The sequence below is a fragment of the Cinclus cinclus genome, chromosome Z (genome assembly GCF_963662255.1).
Source record: "Cinclus cinclus chromosome Z, bCinCin1.1, whole genome shotgun sequence".
Lineage (NCBI taxonomy): Eukaryota > Metazoa > Chordata > Aves > Passeriformes > Cinclidae > Cinclus > Cinclus cinclus.
The window spans coordinates 12,555,790-12,578,611 of record NC_085084.1 but is presented as its reverse complement, the minus strand read 5'-3'; the positions used below and the strand labels follow the sequence as shown (position 1 = coordinate 12,578,611).

The following is a 22,822-nucleotide window of genomic DNA, read 5'->3' as shown; positions in this document are numbered from 1 at the left end:
AGTCTTCAAATAAATCTGGGTTGCAGTGTTTTAAGTTCCCACCACCCATTGGTTTCCATGTGGTTTTAACAGTCTGTTGTATCATTCGATCTTCCCAGAGGCTGGTGCATGACAGGGAATATGATATGCACTCAATACCATGCTTCCTGGTCCTGGTGTCTTTGAGGCTGTTTTTGAAATCAGTCCCATGGTACTGATGCCTTTTCCTGGTCTTAAAAAAATTGAGACCCAGACATGCTTAAGGGATAAGAGGGTTTTACTTTGAGATTTTAGTAAGGATCCTTATGGTGCACCTCTTCGCCAAGGTCAGATGCACTGCAATGCACACACACTATAGATCATGTATACAATATATAGACCTTAAAAATTGGCATATCTAATAACGATGCCCCAATGGGAGGCCTGGATGATTGGTGTGATATCTCCCCATTCAAGGAATTCCCCCCAGATGGGTCAAATCTTTAGTTTACAGGGTATGTTCTAGAGCAGACCTTAGTTTCCCAGGGCAGTGTAGGGTTTTCCAGCTTCCTACTGTGAGGCCTCTAGGATGTTTGGTCTTCTGGCCTAACAAAATAATAGGACTGTGGTAAGTTGTCAGACTTAAAGAATTACAAGTATGCATGCAAATAATACTGAGGATAAATCAAAGTTAAATAAAAGATTTATAAAAGAAAAAGGCAAAAAAAAATCATCTTTGCATCAGTACAATTCAGTTTTTTCTGGGGTGCCATGTTGTCACAGAATTTGCTTTTAGAGGCCCAAGATGGTGTTCCAGGCAGTGGTGTGAGGCACAGGGTACATCTCCAGTCATCCTGTGGCTCTTTACACCACTCTCAGCACTCAGGGCCTGCCTTGGTGCATTAGCATGAGTGTGGTGTAATTAACCTGCCAAACCTCCTGCTATTGGTATTTCAGCCATCATCCACCACACTGCAGGGGCTGTACCTCCTTGGCCTGCTTGATCACAGTGCATGTCTCACAGTAGTGGATCACCTTGGAAATGGTGTCCATCATTAAATCCATCCCATGGTTAAGCCATGAGCCTGTCTGTAGGTTGCATCTATTCCCTGATAGCCTGAGGCATCATGGGCTCACCAAGCAGAAATAATTCACCCTTAATGCTGCCAGTCCAGATCCACCTGAGACACTTTAATCTTGGCAGCCCAATCCACCTGTCCCTTGCTGTTGTGCTCTTCAGTAGCCCAACTGCTGGATGTGTGTGCATCTACTCACTGTACTTTTATAGCCAGTTTCTCTACCTGGCCAGTGATGCCTCACCACAATTCATCAGCCCAGATGGGTTTACCTCTGTCCTGCCAGTTGGCCCTTTTCCATTGGCCCAGCCACCCCCACAGTGCATTTACTGCCATCCACAAGTCAGTGTAGAGGTAGAGCACTGGCCCTTCTCTTACTCAGTGATATCTGAAGCCAGCTGGATGGCTTTCAGCTCTGCAACCTCACTTGGTGCACCTTGTCCCTCCATAGCTTCTGTGACTCACCATGTAGAACTCTGTACAGATGCTTTCTATTTTCAGTGAAGCACAACCATACAGCAGGAACCATCACTGAAGAGATCATATTGCTTTTCATTTTATGGTAGCTGATTATATGATGGGGCCTTGTCAGCATGTGTAACTTCATCCTCCTCCTCTTCTGATGATAATCCACATTTTTTGCCTTTGGGCTGAGTCATGATGAATTCCAAGATCTCTGGGCAGCTGGCATTTGGTATTTAAGCTCTGTGTGTGATCAGAGTGATTGAATTACTCCATATAGTATCAGTGGCATGATATGTGGAAGGATCTTTTTTCTTTTGCACATCCTGCCCAGCAGTGGCAGTCAGGGTACCAGGAGGGGCTGTGCTTTGTTGCCAGACGCTTCCAAAGCAGCTTGAACTCCTTCAGAAGCTGCCAGGGTCTTCTTCAGTTGTGATGTAGTGGGCCTCAGATCCTTTGTATCCCCAGCTCTAGAACCCCCAGGATTCATCCTCCACTCTCCTCAGGTACTTTTCCAGAGACTCCAGGAAGGACCATTCTCCCTGGCTGCAGTATAGTCCACAAGTTTCATATCCTCTCCTCTGGCTCCAGGGCTACTGCATGAATAAATAGCTGGCTGTTTGATTTGTTCAAAAGCTTGTCATTCAGGACACCACTTAAAATCATCCTTCTTCTAGTTCACATGATAGGAATCACAATACAACTGTAATCTGGAGTGTACATCCTCCAAAAACCCACAGCATCTAAGAAATCCTCTGTTTCTGTCTTGCTGGTTGACAGGGACATAGCTGCTACTTCATAGACCATTTCCATTGGAATGTGATGATGTCCATCTTGCTATTTTACTCCCGAGAAAGGAATTTCCTGGACAGGTCCTTTGACCTTACTTTGCTTCACAGCTAAAACAGCCTTCAGAAGGATTTGGATTATGTTCTTCCCTTTCTCACAAACTTTCTCAGCTGCATTCCCCCATGTGATGATATCATAATTTTAAGTGTTCAGAAGCCTCAGCCTTTTCCAGTCTGGGTCACCCCAAGGCAAGTAGTGGGCCTGAGTTTCCACCCCTTGCACTAGTTCCAGATGTACTTAGTGTCTTTCTAGGTGACAGCAAACTGTGGCCTGCACTCATGGGTAAAGACATGGAGAAAAAGACATTTACAATCTGAGTGCTGGCACCACTTTTGCCTTGGACTCCAGTTCATACTGAACTTCCAGCATGTCTGGCACAGCAGCATTCAGTGGTTGTGTGACTTCTTTCAGACCACAGTAGTCCACTATCAGTCTTCACACTCCACTGGACTTACACACTGGCCATATGGGACCATTAAACAGAAGTGAGTCTTGCTGGGTCTCCAGGACCCATCTCATGGCTGGGGTCCACAGAGTCCCAGCTGGCATGGTGGTGTCGGTGGCACACTGCTGTGGTAGTGGTTGGTACCTGTTTTTCTTTAACCCTCAGCAGTTCCACAGCAGAAAGGTCCTGTGAGAGACCAGGCAAGGTGTTGAGCTGTCTGACTTCCTCTGTCTCCACAGCAGCTGTCCCAAAAACCTTTTTGGGTCCTTGAAATACCATCTGTTACAACCCATCCCTGAAGGTGAGGGTAATCCAGGTTCTTGCTAATATACCTACTGAAACAGATTTGAGTGAAATGACACTGAGTCATCAGTGTTTGTAAATATATATTAGTAGGTTTTATTTTGTAGCTGTTTTGTTGTAGCAAAAAGCAGATATGTAGCTGATTTAGTTATCATTATTGTCTTGTTCAAGATAATTTAAGAGGGATGCTCTAAAATGAGTTACCTCCCCTTAGTTTATCCAATAAGGAGAAATTAATATGAGTAGGTGTAAGTGGAAAAAATATAACAGTTTACTGAAGAAATGAAATAGTGTCCGGCAAAAAAACACAGTTTTTTTTTGTTTTGTTTTGTTTTGTTTTTTTAAAAATACAGAAGAACAGCAGTAGTGTTAATAACAAAAGCATCCGAAAGAGAAAGTGATTTATGTGTCAAATGCTCTCTGTGGAGCCTGACCTGACCCCATAGCACCCTCACTACCCTAACCAGAAGAGTCCTAACCTGCAGGAGACTCCCCTCCCTTTAGGCTAGTAGTGATGTGAGGTGGTATAGGATAACTTCTGGGTCCCACCCATGCCCCCTCTGGGCTGCTGCAAAAATTAATCCTGTCCTGACCAGATGGGGACACCCGTCTACTAATGAATATTGCAGAAGGTTTTTTGCTTTAGGAAAACTTTCCATTTGTGTCAATGTCACAAAAAACTTGGACAAAAAGATAGGCAGAAGAGCAAGATTAGCCAGGTTCTTTAAAATATGTGAAGGTGTGGTTGTGGTCTCATTTCTTAGTACACAGAGAAGAATCGATGTGGAACAGAGAATCGTGAGTGTACCAGTTAAGGAAGAGCCTAAATGAGCCCTATCACTTTATGGACAGCAAGGGAAATTATAAATGCAACTCCTTAGGAATTCATGCCGTATTTGTGATAGGGTTTTTTTTAATACTGGTGTGATTATTTTCAATTTTTGCCAGGTAGATGTGAAATAGAAAAATGGCAAAAAAGACTAAACAAATTAGGTAAAGCAACTAAAATTGGGGCATGGTACTGAGTTTCTCTCTAATAGTAGTTCCTAAGCTCTAAGTAATAAATCAGTAGAAAGTTCCAGTCCTTTTACTTTCCCCAGTTTTGAATCAGTGTTTGTGATAATAGAGAAAATTAGTGGAAGCAGCTGAAAAAAAAATAAAAGTATATATGTGTACGGTCTTTGTAATTCTGTGAAGATTTCAGCTTTTAACTGTGTTAATTTTCAGCATTTCTTTTTTTCTGAGTGAATTAAATGGACAGCTAGGATTCAGGACTACTTAACAGTACCTACAGAAATTTAAATATGAATCTTCACTACATGCACTGTATTCATTTGCATATGCTAAATCAGCTTTCAAAATCTGGTGTTTGTGAAGACTTTTTAGTGGAATGATTATGTCAGATGTGCTTCAGTGAACTCTTCTAGTTTTCAGGCAGCAATTGGCAGTAGGTTGGTTCATCAGAGTAACATGACAGTTCTCGAAAGGTTCAGAGATAGTTTTATAATTATTGTTAGCATAATTCTTGAAAGAAATGATGAGCATCTCATAAACCCAGATGGGAGTTTGTTACATTGTTGATAAATGTGTTTTACATTTTTAAATTGATAAACACTGAAAAGCAGAAAAGATACAATAAGGCAGATGGTTGTTTATAAAGCACTTGTAAGTTGCTGCAATTCAAAGAATGGTACTAATTGTTAAAAAGAAGACAAAAACTGGAATGGGGGAGTGTTTCAATGAATTCATCATGAGCTTTTTAAGAATAAAACCTTCAGCAGCTTTAGTTCAATTAGAACCATTCTTGCCATTCTGGATTTTCATGCAGAAGTTTAGACTCTAAATTCTTACTAAACTTTTTACCAACCATTTTCATGTAGCTGAAATTAAAGCTACAGCTAATCTACCTGTATGTATCCATTTCTTTCTTTTTCCTTTTTTGTGGTTTAGAAAAACCCAAAAATTTATTGCACAGTAGAATGAAGTTGAATTATCATTGGATTTAATAATTGTCTCCATTTAAAAAGAATGAGCACAGTAGCAAACTCCAAAATCAACAGAGATTTTACAGCAAGGAAGTAAAATGGTAGCTAGTTGACTTGTTTTCTGTTTAAGGAATGATAAAACAAATGGTTTTTTGACAACTGTGTGACCAGAATAAAGATATATATAAGCATTGCTTAAGAAGAACACCAATCAGTGTGATGAAAGGAGTTCATGCACCTTTTTGTTGTTAATGTTTAGGTCGTGTTTCTACTAGTGATCTTAAAAGTTTCCATGAATGACAAAGTATTTTCCTACTTTTCAGCATGAGTTTTTTGAAAAACAGATATGTAGATTTATTGCTTTCATCAAGCAGCTCTTCTGAAATATGTTTATTTTCAGTTGCAGAACTCCAGAAGAGCTTGTTCTCTTTCACAGGATTTTCAGCTTTTGCATGATAAAGACTTCTATGCTTTCTGTATTTGCAACAAGATACTATACATTTCATTTTTCTGGAAATATTTTTATTAACATTTAGCAGAGCAGTGATATTGTTAGTAAAGCTGTATCAGTCATTAATGGAAATAATTTGTTAAGTTGCAAAGTTATATCGGGCTGATCAGGCTGCCTTTAAGCAGGAACATCCTAACCATTATTATAGCTACAAGTCTATCTGCCCACTCTAGTGGTGGAGCTTCCAGGTATAAAACCTGGAGACCCTGGATTACTTACTCCTGCATGGTAGAGGGAGCTAAGCTTATACTATAACTGTGAAGCTGACTTCTAGGGGAGAAAATGTGTCAGTTTTCAATTTTGTAAGGTGGTAATAAGTAATGACTCACTTAAGTTTTGTGAAGTTTGTGTGAAAACTTCAGAAAAAGCACCACAAATCCTCTGTAGCTGTTACCTAATTCTCTGGGAAGGGTACTGAAAGTCAAGACTGTTACAGTCAGAATGTGATACAGACTGAGAGAAGAAAAAACAATTTTTTAAATTTCTTGCTCCATAGTTAAATCCAAAATAATTAATTGCTCTAGGCAATGTTGGCCTACTTTTATGCCAGTTCAGGGTAATATTTAAACTCTGTGAAAAGTCTGAAAGCTCTTCACATGCAACTGTCTTCTTTCCATTTTTGGTACAGAACAGCTGTGCTTTTTACATGCTATCAGGTTTTGACCTTAGCCTTAATTATGGGAAAAGTAATTTCAAGGTCCTGCTCTGAGTGAAGCAGACACTTAAGAAGGCCTTACAACTGGTTGTCTCAATATCTAGCTCTAAAAGTCTGCTGGGAATTTGTAAGTTTGATCAGGACTGATGTTGTTACGTAGCTTTCGGTATGTGTCCTTTAGAATAGGGGTTTCTGACCTGAGGGTAAGTAGACAAGAGAAAGCACCTAGGAAAGCAAACCCACAACTACTTAGCAGTCCATGTCTTGATGAGAAAAATGTGTAAAGGTCTGTGCATTTCAGGTTCAAAAATACAGGTCTTTAGGAAATCAGAATAAGCTCATCCTTCAGTGTGAGCTTGTTTCTTTTAAAGTGTATCCACTTTAAATATCAAAGCCATGCTTCTTTAGGTGCTCCTGTTGCTATGGTTCCTGCCACCTATTCCCAGATTCCTCTGTTATTCAAGTTCAATGGGACAAACCTGCTTGTGTGCACAGACTAGGGAACAGGAGGCTGGAAAGCAGTGCTGTGGAAAGGGACTTGGGGGTTTTTTTGTTAGTGCCATGCTGCATATCAGGAAACAATGTGCCCTGGCAGCTGGGGGCATCAGGCCCAGCAGTACCAGCCAGTCAGGATTATCCTGCTCTGCTCTGCACTGGGATGGTCTCACCTTAAGCATTGTGTGCAGTTTTTCGTGCCATAATACCAAAAAGATATTAGGCTATTAGCAATCCAAAGAAGAGTGTTGTGGGTTGTAATGGAGGATGTAACCAAAAGTATGTATTCTGTTACCATCTGTTGAAACCAGGTGGGGCAGTGTTCTTTGTCTTTTCCACAACCCATCCTTCCTCCAGGGAGATACCTTCTGTTAATGGGCCATTGAGTCCCACTGCATGACTGATAAAATTACATCATCCCATTGGGAGATGCTCCATAGGGGGAGAAGCCAAGCATTTGCTACCTAGATAAAATCTGAGATTTGGAACATCAGAGCAGCTTTTTCCTTTGGATTCCAGAGGAAAACCAGACCTTTCCACATCATCACTGGACCTTCAGAGGAAAACTGCACCCTTCTACAGGACCACTGCTTCAACTGAATCACATCTGTCACTCCAGGAGAACTGCAGCCACAATTTAATTGGTCTGCTACCAACACCCTGACTGACAGGGTGTATTCTGACTCTGTCAGTGTTTTGGGTTTCTTTTATGTATTACTGCATTTTTGTTTTAGTTTTTTCTAGTAAAGAACTGTTATTCCTATTCCCATATTTTTGCTTGAGAGCTCCTTAATTTCAAAATTATAATAATTTGGAGGCAGAGGGTTTACATTGTGCATTTCAAGAGAGGCTCCTCTCTTTCATAGCAGACACCTGTCTTTCAAACCAAAACAGAGAGGCATGAGAATGGTGAAGCATCTGGTAGGGATGCCTTATGAGAAGTGGCTGAGATCACTTGGATTGTTTGTCCTGGAGGAGACAGAGGGAAAACCTTGGCATGTCCTCAACATCCTCACTGGGGGAACCAGAGAGACAAGAACTGACCTCTTCCTTCTTGTGTACCAGTGACAGGACACAAGGTCACAACATAAACCTGAGTTTAGGAAGGTTCAGGTTAAAGATGAAGAAAAATTTCTTCACCCAGAAGTGGTTGGACACAGAAACAGGCTCCCCAGGGAAGTGGTCACAGCACCAAGGCTGTCTGAGTTCAAGAAGCATTTGGACAACACTCTCGGGGACATGGTGTGAATCTTTGGGCTGTCCAGTGCAGGAACAGGAGCTGGACTCGATGATCCTCTTGAATCCCTTCCAACTCAGCTTATTCTGTGATTCTGTGAAAGTTTCAGTTTAAAAGTGCATATTGCCTTCCAACAGCTGATTTTTCATGACATGTGCCATGATGCACTTGAAAAAGTAATACCTGATAGTATGTATACCACTACTCAATCTTATCGTGTTTAGCAAAAGTGCACCTTAAGAGGTTTGTGTGCCGTGAAATAAGTTTATAGTGGTAGAAAAGGAAACAGATTGTTTAATAACATGAGCTTTTACTCACAGCTATCAGCCAGGAACAGAGCTCTTGTTTGTCCTGAATTTCAATCTGCTGTTAAGTTTACAGTGTCACACCTCTTCTTTCTGAAGTATTTTGGCAATGTCATGGGCCATTGGATGCTACTTTGCTAGATCTACATAAGGATTAAACATGAAGTAAAAGGTCTGATAAATTCTTGCAGATACCAGCATAGTTCAGTGCTCTTGGTCATAGTGATACAGTATGCAAAAAATATTTCCAGGTGTATGTGGTTGTAGGTAAATAAAATTCAAATAATTTTCATGGCAGGTTAGTTGACTTCAGCTTCTGGAAGTTACCAAGGTGCATAGTGAGTTGTAAGTGCATCTCTTCAGGTTTTATCAGTTCTCCATCAGTAATCTAAAACTGCAAATTAGTAAAGTACATAATTAATATTTCTTTCTGGAACAAATCTTCCTTTGTATACATACTGTACAGCTAAGTAGTTTCAAAGTAAATCTGTAAGATGATATTCTCTTACTTTTCTATAAGACAGATCTGATGTCAGTTCACAGTCAGCCTAAGAATTTAAATATCTTTTTTCTTTTCTTCAGCTGTCTTTTAGAAAGTTATGCTCTTAGGTGAAGTGTTCAGAATATTCTTCTAATTTGTTTCTTGGGCTTACCTTTCCACCTTCACAGGAAACCCATTGAGAGTATTGTGAGATAGACTAGAAAGTAGAGTTTATTTGACTGCAATATTAAATGAACTACTAGTAATTTTTTACATAGAAATTGCTTGTAGAGATAGTATGAGCTAAATGAATGCAAGTTAAGTAAATTGTAAGGTGACTAGGAGTGCAAAGTGAAGGTTGATGCACAAATTTTGCTGCCATGTAATATTTTGTTGGACAGGCTGCATTCAGTAACAGGAAATATCCTAACTTAGATCATAGGAACATATTTTTGGGATGATTTGCAGTATTCAGGAGTGCAGATTCTCTTGGTTCTGCATTAGAAGTCATAATTTTAAGAATACTGTCTTGGAAAAATAAGGCATATTAGCCAGCAGCAGAAATAGCAGAAGAAGCCATAATACTCACTTCTCTACCCAGCCAAAACAAGATTGTTTGTCTGACTATTAAAAGGCACATTTGGTCGAGCAAGGGGTTGTCTCCAGGCCGTTTGGAGGTGATTTAGAAGAGGCTCTAAAGAATGCTGCTTACAGGAGTGGACAAATGGGCATGGCATGTCAGTGGGGGTGTGGCACAGCAGTTTGTGGGCAGTTCCCAGGAGCAGGAGTAGCATGAAGGGTGCAGCCACGCTCCGAGCGGTGGGTTGTGGCTTTTGGCTGACTGTGATATGCTTTTTTTTTTATTTACTTTACAAGCAATGGCTTAGAAACAGTCAAAAGCCATTGCTGCTGCTGCCAGCAAAAGTGTGCTAAGCCAAACAGAACCCCCCAAGAAAGACACAGCGGCCCAGACTCCGGGCTGCAGGGAGTGTCTGAGCCTGGGGGCAGTACCAGAGGACAGTGCAAAAGGCACCTGTGAGTGGTTTGAGCAGGTGAATGATTTGCTCTCTCTGGTGGCAGGGCTTAAGCAAGAAGTGGAAAGGCTACGGAATATTAGGGAGGGCAAAAGAAAAATTGATTTGTGGAGTTACAGCCTTACAACCCTGAGAGAAGCTTGGCAGGAGTCAGAGGAGCCCTGTCCCTCTTACCATCAGACAGAAGGAGGAGACCTAGCAGATGGGGGGAATGGAAATGGGTTCCTACTCAGAGAGTAGCAAAATTCAATGCTGACCCCCATCACCTTCCCAGGAGCCCTTACAGAACAGATATGAGGCCCTGGGTCCAGAGGCTCAGGCAGATGATGGTAAACAAAAAAAAGCTGTCTGGAGAGTCTCCCAGGTGCACTTCATCTGTCAGACAGATCACAACCTCACGAAATTAAGAATAAAAGAAGGGTAGTTGTAGTAGGTCACTCCCTTCCGAGGGGAACTGAGGGCCGGGTATGTCAGACCCATCCTATAGGGAAGTCTGCTGCCTTCCTGGGGCCCAGGTATGGGATATCAGCAGGAGACTCCCTCAACTAATTCAGACCTTTGATTATTACTCACTGCTGCTTGTCCAGGTTGGCAGTGATAAGGTTGACAGGAAGGGTACCAGGGTCATTTAAAAGGATATCAGAGCTCTGGATTGATTGGTTGATGGGGCAGGAGAACAGGTGTGGTTCTGTGGTTCTGCTCAGTTCCTTCGGGAGGAAGGATGACTGATAAAAGGAATAGGAGAACCCATATTATCAATGAATGGCTTAAGGATTGGTGCCATCAGAGGAATTCAGGTTTTTCTACCATGGGCAGTTTTTACAGCACCAGGCCTGCTTGAGACAGATGGGCTCCATCTCTCTAACAAGAGCAAAAGGATTCTAGCCCATGGGTCAGCAGGGCTGATTGAGAGGGCTTTAAACTTGGTTTGAAGGGGGATGGGGATGAACCAAGACACTCTAGGGATGAGCCCAAGTGTGGTAAGCCAGAGTCAGGGGTGAAATCAGCAGCCCAGCTGAAGTGCGTGCACACTGTGCACACAGTGTGGGTAACAAATGAGAAGCTGGAAGCCATGGCACAGCAGGAAAGCAATTATCTAGTCACCATCACAGAAACCTGGTGGGATGGCTCACAGGATTGAAGCACTGCAGAGGAAGGCTACAAGCTCTTCACAAGAAACAGCAGAGGGAGAAGAGGTTTTGGGGTGGCTCTGTAAGGGAGGCTCTGGACACTGTGGAACTCAAGATTAATGTCAATAAGATCAAGTGCCATGGCTAGGAATCAGGGAAAGGACAAGAAGGCTGACATCCTGGTGGGAGCCTCCCACAGACCAACCAACCAGGATAAAGAGATGGATAAATTGTTGTATAAGCAGCTGGACGATGTTTCAAGATTGCCAGCCCTTTTTGTTGTAGGAGATTTGACATGAGATTTAACTCAACATAGTGTAAAAGAGGCAGCCTAGGAGGCTCTTGGAGTGTATGGAGGAGAGCTTTTTGTCACAGCAGGTGAGCGAATCTGTCAGGGGTGGGGCTGTGCTAGACCTGCTGTTTGCAAACAGAGAGGAGCTGGTGGGAGATGTGCTGGTCGGAATACCCATCTTGGGAACAGCAGCCACAAAAATGATAAAGTTCTCAATTCCTGGTGAAGTGAGGAGGGGCCTCAACAAAATTTCTGTCCTGTGTTTCCAGAGGACAGACTTTGTCCTATTCATGGGACTGATTCAGAAAGTTCCCTGGGAAGCAGCCCTTAAAACCAGAGTGATCCAGGAAGGTGGGCATATTTCACTAAGTAAATATTGAATGCACAGGAGCAGGCTGTCCCTATATGTTGGAATTTTAACCCACTGGTGTTCTGGAGCACAGAGGCAAAATGGTGAAGATACCTTGCCATGAAAAGAAGGTGTTATTTAGAGTTCTTCTCTGGATTTACATAAAATTAATCCTTCAGTCCATCTTCTGGTCATTTCTGTTGGACAGTGAAAGGTGATAGAAATAGATGATGCATGACATCATTGGCTATTTTGTCTGTGACTACAGAAAAGCTGGTGTGCTTTCACTGTGTTGATTTGTCAGTTTGTTCCACTGTTAAACTTTTGAACTTTTTTTTAGTTTCCTGCTTTCTTTTGCAAACTTTTAATAACTGTATTTCTTGTCTCAGCTTGGGACAGGGGTCTTGCTTTCTGCTGCTGATGAATTGCTTGCAGTGCAATGTGCTTGACTGAATAACCTGCTTAGTATTGATACATATATATGCATATGTATGTATATTAAAAAAACTATTGAGAATTTCCATAAGGTGGACTTAGCAATTAAGCCATTTCTAAAGCCAAATTATTGTCAAGTTATTTCTAAAATTAGAGATGCTTCTTTTAAAAAAGAAAAAAAAAAAGGAAAACAAAAAATAAACCAACAGGTGTCAGCAAAGACCACATAACGAAACATTGGGTCAAATCAATCAACAGTATGTGCTGCATTCATGACAAGTCCCTGTTATCTTTTATTTACTTCTCTAAAAAGACCTTGAGATCTTAGTTGTGATCAGTCAGCTCAAAATACAGATTATCATAACTGTATGAAGTTTTGAGTTGAATTGCTTTCAGTAGAAAATGTAAGAAACCATGTAGAGATGATGTCAGTTCCATCTCAGTGAATTGTTCTCCCATGCTATAATCCAGATGAGGTCTTTGTGGATTTTTAAAAATGCCTTTTTTTTTTTTTTTTTTTTTTTTTTTTTTTTTTTTTTTTTTTTTGCTTGTCCCCATTCTTAGGTAAGAGCAGTATGTCAAAAAGTTTGTTGCATCTCTCATTAGTATGTATTGGCAGGTTTGTCACCTCAGGGTCAAAACAAAGCTCATTCAGTCAAGGCTATGGCAGCCACAGTAGCAAGCCTCAGGTCAGTCCCACCACTAGAGATTTGTTGTAGGGCAGTCAGTTGGAGTTCATTTTGCATTTGTTTCACTGAACGTTATTGTTCTTACACTGCAAAGAAGAAAACATTGTGGGTAGATTATTGTATGTCATAGGGTTTGTTTCCCTCTTGTGCTTATCTTCTCTTCTGGCATTGAAGTGCCTGTTACTAATGAGAAAACAAATTTTATAAAATAACAGAATCCATTACTTGTCATGGCATTGCTTTATACTTGTTTTATACTTGTTTGTTTTTAAGATAAGTTACAAAAACTTCAACCTGTGTACTCTGCCTTGAAGTTATTAGAAAATGATAGTAGTGCTGGGTAGTCTAATCTTTTATGTTGAATATTAATTATTTGAAAATAGTATCCTTTTTTATGCCTGTGGGAGGTCCATTTTTGAGAAACTTAAATTCAAGAGAGTGCAACTTGTTGTGTCAGGTCTTAGTTAAAATAGTTTCAGAGGTCTGAGGAGCTCAAGTCACTTGGTGTGCTGTATGAAGTTAGCCAAAGGCATAACTTCACAAAAAAAAAAGAATAAATGAGGCTGATTTTTGTATGTCCATATATGGGTTTCTCAGGAGAATTGGTAGTGTTCAGCTGTTACACTGAGTGTAGTTCTGTCACAGGATGAGAATTGATAAATAAACCTAAGGTCACATTAGTTTTGCATCTCTGAAGAAAACCCTTGATTTTTCTTCACATCAAGTAAAGGAAGTTATGGCTGAATGATGTACTGTAGAGGGTAGAGATGGTTGGACTTCAGTGATTTCTAAACCAAAAATATCACTAATAATTTTAATTCTATTTTTTCCTTTTTTTTTCTGTAATGTGTGCTCATATAGGAGATTAAGGCTAAAGCATAGGTATCTCAGAATGTTATTGGAGGAATAATAAACTACTAATGACACTAATAATGTACTAACCCCTTTTATTATATGACTTAGGAAAATCCTAGAAGTCAATCAAGAAGGAAAATGCCATTGCAGCTGTTTTATTAGCTGGACTCTACCTAACTTTAAACATACTAGCTCTTGTTCTGAAAAATCTGGTCACTCAAAATCCTGCAATGAAAAGTATTGCCACTAGATTCTCTTACTCTCTCCACTCCCATTTACTTTGAGAACTCTCTTTAAAAAACTCTCTTTATTGAGAAATGGTCTGACAGAGTGTTTAATGAGGTTTTTTTTCATAAGCTGGCATTTTTGGAGGCAGAAGCCCCTATCTACTGAGTAGGTGATGCCAACACATCTCACTTATGATGGGAAATAGCCATTCTTAACTTTGCAAGAGTAGTTCTGTCTCCATTCATATTTAATCCTTGGAGCAGTAAAAAGTGGTAGCAAGACTATGAATAGTGATGATGGCTTTCTGTTTCTGTTTTGAATATCTATAAATGAGGAATATAATGTGGGAAATCTCAGATCCATCCAGTTGGATCTGGTCCACCAGAGGATATATTTAATCTGTAGTTCTGTCCATTTCCTCTTTCTCCCCAAAATCTGCTACAAGTAGGAGGTAGACAATGGAGTGGACAACTTGGGTTAACAGCTTGTGCTTCCTCATAATTTCTCCTGGTTCTTGTAAACTGTCCTCTGTCATGGAAGTGGTTGCAATGTCAACCGATCTCATGCGCCTTATCCTTTGTAGTGTCACACGTGCTTTATTCTTTATCGTGTGTTAACCATACACCAGCCATTTGACAGAGCTGTTGGTATTTTGGTCATGAGGGATGCACATATCCCTCATGAGGGGGACATGTGGCATTTGATTGTCTTCAAAAGAGACTTTGTGGTTTGCAGTAGCCTAAGGGTTCCTCGCATCTGTCATGAATCCATTACTGTTGGTTGCATGGTAATGATTTCCAGTGACAGCTGATAGATGCCAGGTTAGAAGTGAAAGGCCACAAATCACACAGGCTTATGCTGATTTTTAATATGTTTTAAGCTGAGAATTCACTCGAGAAAATATTTTGCAAGTTTGTGTAATTTACTTTTTGTCTTATTTTCCCTCTGCAGCAGGCTAGTTGTTTTATTGGTTTATGTAGTCTTCTGGTTGCTAGCCATGGTTGGTTTTGAAAGTGAGAGCACATCCGTAGGGGAGAGAAGAAATGAGCTTGGAAAATGGGTTGGAAAGCACAACATGGGAGGGGAACTTGACGGGCAAGACTCAGGGGACTTCACTGAGTCATAGCATATGTTTTTGTGTGGTGAATCCTCTGGATTAGGATGTAGGCATTATTAATCAAGTCATTGAGTTGTGATTTGTTGTCTGTATACCTGGCAATCTCTGTATGATAAAGTTCACCAGTGGGTCAGCTGCAATTCTGCGCTTCCTCTTATATGCTCTGCTGTTTTTTGATGTTTTTAGAATGTAGTACAAGGCTTTTTTTCAGTGTATTACAAACTTAAAATAGAGAGGTTATTATTTTAAACCGAGTTATTTTCAAATTGCCTTCTTGCTTTGTGGGAATTTTTTTTTCAGTGCTCTTTTCCAGGCTCTTGTTTAAAGCCCTCCAATACTTAGTGCATTGAAATGTCTCTTTGGTATTTGTCTCCACTTATAATCGCATTTAGACTTCAGTGTCTTCATAATCTCTGTAACTTTAAATGTGTTATCACTGGTTCTCAGTCTATAATTTCTATTTGCACGTAGTTCTATATAGGTATTGATCTTTTGATCATGTATCCGAATGCTGTATTGTGAAGATTTCACAAATTAGACTGATAACAAAATTTTTCAATGCCTTTTGGTAATTGGAAACAATCTGGAAGAAAATCCTCCATATGAACCATAGCTCTTACTTGCTGTAGGAAGCCAGGACTTTACCAATTGGTGTATACTACATTTGTGTGTACCAGAGCTAGGTTTCCACCTGAAGTTTCAGTTTTGCTCTGCAGAGTGTATGCAGTAATTATAGTCTTGCTATCATTGTGCAGAATATTTCACAATGCAAGGGTAAAACCTGAGGTCTGTCATAAGATAATGTCCTTTTCTCTGTTCTTGTTTTCTTCACAAGTTAAATTTAATTTCTTTGTGATTAAAATGACCTGTTTTCTGGATCCTTATGAAGGATCACTGGTCACAATATAGGTCTGTCCCCCAATTATTCATGAGGCTATTGAACATTGCAGGTTACATATTTGAGACCACTACCAGTTTGAAAAGGTAGTTCTGAAGGGATACTTTGTTATATCCAACATAAATCAAGACTGACTTTTTTTAAGTTCCTCAGAGAGGTAGTTGGGAACACTGAAGTTTGGTTACACTCCTGATCCATATGTGTTAAGGCTCTCAACCTTGTCCACCACAGATGAAGGAAAACTATAACAAAGAAATGATAGCAGAGATCAGATACTTGTGCTATTAATATGCCCAGGATAATCTATGTGGTTTTACTGCTCTGGATGTGTGGTACTCAGCTGTGGTCCCCACTCTCATCAGTTTACCTTCATTATGGGAATTTTTTTTAGTGCAACAAAATTAGAATAGCTGTGATTTCATTTGGGGCAGAAGTTTCTTAGACTTAAGAAAAGCAGAACACAGACTCCTCTGCTCAATGAGAGTAATTTAAAGTATAAGCAATGTAGTTTCCTTCCAGAGAAGGAAACCTTCTTCCCTTCTTTGTTCTGGGAAGAAAGTTTATCACACAGTTTGAGTACAGCCTTTTTTGAGCAGTCGAAGTGTTATGCTTTCCATGGCTGGAGAGAATTTCTCCCTTCCTATCAAAATAGGTCATGAGAGGCGTGGAAATTTTTGGTATCAGGCAATTAATTTCATACACTGTGGGCAGATCTTAATATTAGTTCTTTTTTCCTTTGTGATCTTGGACACAGTCACACCTGCTCTCTAGCCACTTTATTACCTTGAATTACAGTGCAGTATACTGCTTACAGCTTTGGCACACCTTAACCAGTTTCGAGAGCCTTAGAAAAAGTGCAACTATCCCAGGTTAGCAAGAGTAGCATGAGTAGGACTCTCTAGTAAGTGTTACAGTTTGTACTGCGAACATCTGGATCTGAACAATTTGTTGCTTGATAGTTCAGATGATTTATTGATGCAGGACTGAATTGATCAGCCTCTGTCACTATATACCTGCAGCAATGAGCAGCTATGTGACTGACTGATAAGCTCAAGAGAGTTTGTAGAGTGTAACCAGAACCACTTTCTCATGCAAGAAGTCACAAGACACTTCTCAACATTCTACAATAGTTTCTACAATAGTTTTCAGATCTTAAATATGGAGCACCAGCATGCGCAAGATAATATTGTTAGTTCAAGAAGTTGTAGCTTTATAAATTGTATAGATTTGAAATAGTAAGTCTAACTCGTTCTATATAAACAATATTACACAGTTTCTTTTTCTTTTTGCTTGCTATAAGAAAGATATTTTAATAATTTTTTTAGTTACTCATTTTTTTAATTAGTCAACTGTAAAATCATAAGTAGTCATTAAAAGCATAAAAATCCAAAGATAGTGTTGGATGTACAGCATTTCCAGTACTTGCAGCCATATTCCTAGATAGGACAGAATTTTGCTAGATTTTCCTTGTCAGGACAGAATTTTGTGAAGTTTTCCAGGCACATCTATGATAAGTGCAGGCAGTCTGGCCATTAGTGATGTTTTCAAATCTGGAGAATTTTGGTCACTTCAAGAAATCTTGTGTACCAGTTTCCATAATTTAAAACTGATAGTGTACCTGACATTGCTAGGATATCCCTAAACATGTTGATCTACTGCAGCAAAGCCCTCAACCTGTGGCTGCATACATTTATACACAAACATGCACACACATATATATAGATGTATAGACTGGGGCAGTTTTAGGGGTTGTTTCTTTTGAGGGGTTATTTAATGGCATTTTTTCCTGAAATCTCTCTGGGTAATGCAGACCATCCAGGTGCTGAACAGTCTAAGGATGATAATACCAGACTTTGCATGTGAGCCTCTACCTACTGTATCTTTCTTTATGTTTGCTTTTATTGAAAGCATTTGTTAGGTAAGTCTTTGCCACACCAGAGCGTTTCACTGATTGAACACTCTCATTCTTAAGGCTGTATTTCTCTTTATTATATTAGAGGAGTGCATAGTCAGTTAGAATGAGAACCCTATTGAGGCAGGCTGTAGAAAAAATGAGTAAAGGTTTATTTCTGAAGACACACAGTCTAAATAAATGATAAAGAATAGGAGAAACAGACATAAACAGCTGCAAAAAGGGTAGACTTTCGCAACTGGTGTCTAAAATATATCCACTGCATAGCAGTTTTTTTCTCTTCCGAGTGTTGTTTTAGTGTTTTTAACAGTGAGAATGGAGAGTTAAAACAGTGAGTGGAGAGTTAAAATTTCTATGTTGTAGGCCATATTATCATTATACTCACTTTAATGTCTGTATAACATTAGCATTTGAGACTGCAGGAACTTAAGTGATTTACTTGTTGGTGTTACACTGCAGTCGATTTCAGTGAACCATAAAAAGTTTGCCCTTGAAGGTAAAAATTACACTGTATGCATGTTCCTAGCATACTGCTTTGGGGATAAACATGTCTTAAATCAACTCATTGCTCGCAGCTGAATACCTTCTCCAAATGCAGTTTCTATGTAGATAATAATGTTCAGAAAGACTAATTTCCCGTAAACCATAAAGGTTTTTGAACATAATTCTATCAATAAATGTATTTGAGCAGGATTGGAAAGAATTCTTATAATCCTAATAAAGATTTGGGATTTTAGTGAAAGGAAAGGAGGGGGCATGTACAAGCATTTTAAAGTAACTTTCATCAGCACCTCCAGTTTCTTCATCTGTGTTCCAAACATTTGCATATTGTGTTTCCTCTCGTTTACATAATAATAAACTTTTGGACTTCATTGAAACTTCTTTTTGTAATTGTGCATTTGGAAAACTAAATTTCAAGTTTGTGTCACCCTGGCTCCTACTTGCTTGGATCATAATGTGTAGTTAAAATGCTATCACTTGAGACCTTTTTTACAGTGCTGTTTCTATTGGAGCTTAATATACTGTGGGTTCAGATGGATGTTATTGTGGCATTGAGGTGTTGGTTTAAAGAGTACTGTCTGGGTTTGTACTCAGATATTCTTGGATTAATATTCTGAAACTTAGATCTTGTTCTGTCTGGAATTTAAATACTGCTCCCCAAGCCTTAAACCATTTCAGGCTCTTAAAATGAGTCCTTTATTTTACCTCTTCAATTTGTGGTTGTTTTTTTGTTTTTTTTTCCCAAGCTCTTGTAGTCATTGAAATCCAGGCAGTAACTTTCAAACCATTTTGACAACCTCAAATCGACACAGTGTCTGTTTGTTCCTTAGTTTAACTGCCAAATTAATTACAGTTAAAAAGTTTTTACATCTGCATCACCATTTTCCTTAGCATATGTAAGGGCAGAAAAAAAAGTTCCAAGAGAGTAGTCAAGACTTTGAAATGTGAACAACATTATTACATTTGAGAGGGCAAGTCTTTGTCACAGCAAGGTTAATTGTTGTAGGTTTTGTCTTTTTTGTTCGTTTTCTGATGGGTTTTGGCTTGATTTGGTTTAGTTTTGGGTTTTTTGGTTTTTTTTTTTTTAATTTTTATGTTTTTGATTGTTGGGAGTTTTGGTTTTTTGGGTTTTTTTTGGTGGTGGGGGATTTTTGGTTCTGTTTGATTTTTTCCTTCCTTCATTTTGTTGCTTTCTGAAATGATACATTTGGTTTCAGGATCAAAGTTTCAGTTTATTCCTACATGGATAAAAGAGACATAAACTCCTTCATGGGGTTTTCTTTTTCTTTGCAATCTTTGACCCATACGTCCCCTGTTCAGTTAGTAGAAATTGCCAAGGTAACTTAGCTGATCTTGGCTACACCCTTAGTTGAGGGTGGATCTGCTTTCCATGTCAATCATGAAGTGAACCCGTGGGGAGAGAATTCCAAAAATCTGTTAGTAGATGAAATGCTTTAGAGGTATTTTTTTACAGAGAGAGCCTTTCTTCTACCCTGCCAAGTATTTATTAATTGGTTACAAACCTTAATTTTGAGGTTGTTATTCACCTAATTATTCACACAGCAGTGCATGATGAATTCACAGGTACAGTTACCATTCCACTGTACTGGCAAGAAGTCTTTTCTGTGGAACAGAAAGAATTTTTTGTCAAAAGCTCTAAGTTCTGCAATCACTTAGATAATAAAGGATTCAGGAAAGTGGCAAAACATATACAAGTCATTAGAAGTTTAACCAATTAGCCTTTGTCTGTCTGCATATGTCATTATTGCAAGTGTTGTAGTATCTGGTGGCATTTCTGTTTTTTTTCTTTTCTTCCAGATCATTACTAAATACATTTATGAACTACTGCAGAATGAATGCCACTTGAAGAAAGTAACTCTTCCAGTAAGTATAATTTATTTTCCCATGGGCATTGTTTTTTTGAATCTGTACCCAGCATAGTCTGTGATCCCATACTCAGATAAAGACAAGGTATGCCAGGGCTCTGTACAGCACATCAGGACAGTGCCTTTGCATTTTGCATGTGGATGCATCTGGAGATGTGGTTCCGCCTCACTTCTCGTGTGTTGGATTTCTTCAACAGAGCCTTCCTTACGTTACCAGAATTTTCAAAATGTGGTGCTTTTAATAGGAGCACCATAAACCTTCTGAGAAGTATTTGTTGGTATTTTGAGATGCCTACAGCTGGATGTAGAGAACAGAAATGTCTTTGCAAAGGGGACTACACATATTGAGTATCAGTAAACTACTACTCCATGTAATTTTTTTTTTAAAAATGCATTTTCAGTAATATGTACATAATATAAAGCGTTTATATTTCTTCGTGAAAATATGTGATCAAGTCTTAGAAAAGATGAAGTGCTCTCCCCCACTTATTAGAGTGTTTATAAATACATGTGATGTGATATGATGATGTTCAGGTATTTTTGTACTGGAGAGTGCAAGAGAGAATGAAGTATGACAGCACTGTGTAGATTTTCCATCATTATGAGGAATTCGTATGCTCTTTGAAATCTTTTGAATTGCTGTCATTCTAAGATGAACCTTCATTATTCAGTCAACGAAAACCTGTTTAGGCTATGGAAGGAAAAGGTCTTTTGCGTTAACAGTTCCGTAACATTTCACTATTCCCATTTCCATTCCCTGAGTGCTGCTTAGAGAATGTTTTGATGACATGCCCGAACTACTTACAGTTTCCTAGAAGGGCTTTTTCAGTGTCTCATGGTCATGGCAGAAAGAGCTGAGCTACAACGTTCACAGAGATATCGAAGGGCAATGCTCACAGCCTGGTGCTTGCATCTGTGCCCTGAGAACCAAGACTGAGAAACTGTTTCCCCACTTCAGATTGTTATGTGTAGACACACGTAGGATTAGGTTTACCATGACAGTCTGCCTGGTGTAGTGCTAGTTATGATCTCCAGCTTTCTGGCTAATTTTCTTGGTGCAGTTTTGGTCCAAGAAGTACTTCTGGTAAGGTAATGTATCAAAAGACTTCTCAAGCCATGTCACACTTTGTGAAAACATGAAGCTGTCTTTTATAAACATCAAAATGCCTGGATTTTAAGGCTGTAGGACTTCTTTTTGATTCCTGAAAAATGTTATGAAGAATATGCATATAAGTAGTGCAGTGCTAAGGTTGATCAGTTAGCTTCAAAACATGATGATGAAGAAACCTGGGATAAGTGTTACAGTACCTCTATCACCTATGTCACACCTGTGGTGATTCATTTGCCTGGCTCTAAGGTTTGGATTTCTTTGTTTAGAAGAAGAATGGCCCTGGCTATTTCCTATTCTTGGATTAATCTCTTTACTTGTATTTAGAAATTGTGTAGTGAACATAGATACAGTTGTTCAGTAATACATTTAAATTATTCTCAAGTGTACCATTTCCAACTTCTCTGAAATATCATAATTTAATTGCGTTTTGGAGTGAAGTGATAAAGTACAAAATATGCAGACACCATTCTTCAGGAATGGCTGTTGCGTATAGCCAGCCCTCACCACAGTCAAAAATAGGTTCTGAGGGCATATAATAAAGTGAAAAATTGAAAAAATACATCTAGAAGTCCAGAAAATAAAACTGTGTAAAAGCTAGGTTTAAATCACCACTGACAAACTCCCAAGTAAGGACAAAACCCACTAGTTTAAAATAATAAAGGAGAATTATAAAAGTAATAAAACAGCTTTTAGGATGAGAATAGAAGAGAGTATAAATGTTGGCAAGTTACATATAAAATCACAGGAAGTTCACAAAAAAAAAAGGTTAAGGAGCTTGTTGGAGTTGTAAAGGCTAATAATAAAAGAGAGCTGATAAGGCTGGTAGATGAACTGCAGCTAAAATGAACATCAAGGTCAACAAGAAAAACTAACATTATTATTTCCAATACTGCTTGTCCAGTTTCCACACACTTAATTTTTATTTTCTAAACATGATATAATTCTGAGCAACTGTCTGAAATTTGTCATATCAGTAGAGGATACCTTAGGACAAGTTAATATGTTGTACGATGAACAAATTCCAGAGTGAGATTTTTTTTTTAAACCTAGAGTTCTACAAGGAGTCAAACATGAAGCTGCAGAACAACCAATTTGTAATTAATTTACTGCTGAAATATAATAACATTAGTAATATTGATGATGATGATAATAAAAAATAATAATAAAACACTGGGGGAAATGAGTACAAATTTCTTTAAAAAAATTCAGAATTCATTGCAGGAGTCAGCTCACAGGAAGAAGAAAAATCTTGTCAGTGAAAGAGTACAGGTATTTCCAATGGTCTGTGATCAAACTTAAATGCTTTCAAAAAGCACAGGAGACGGAGTCCCCTTAAGCATTAATTGGTTAAAAGGGGAGAAAGGTGTTCATATTTTACAGATGAAATAAACTGTTACCAGTGAAATGCTATTAAGGCCTGACATAGTTGTAAGCCAGAGGAAAAAAGACGTTAATACAAGCTAAAAAACTTTTCTGTTTTTATTTCTAAAATTATTTAGGATAGTTAAACCTGAAGCTGATTATGATGAGTTGGGAAATAATTAGTGTATGCTTAATAACAGGATGAATAAGTGACAGGAGATTCAGTTCTGGTAAATACAAAATTATGGGTAAGATAACTCA

The 22,822-nt window shown here is 39.0% G+C and overlaps 1 protein-coding gene across 1 annotated transcript in view; it reads left to right on the top strand.

Moving 5' to 3' along the window:
• The window catches only part of ARB2A (ARB2 cotranscriptional regulator A), a 238,862-nt gene that overhangs the window by 18,793 nt on the left and 197,247 nt on the right, over positions 1-22,822 (top strand). Inside the window, exon 5 of the mRNA XM_062513485.1 lies at positions 20,021-20,086. Coding sequence (XP_062369469.1) covers positions 20,021-20,086 — 66 coding nt within the window. The remainder of the gene's footprint in view (positions 1-20,020; positions 20,087-22,822) is intronic.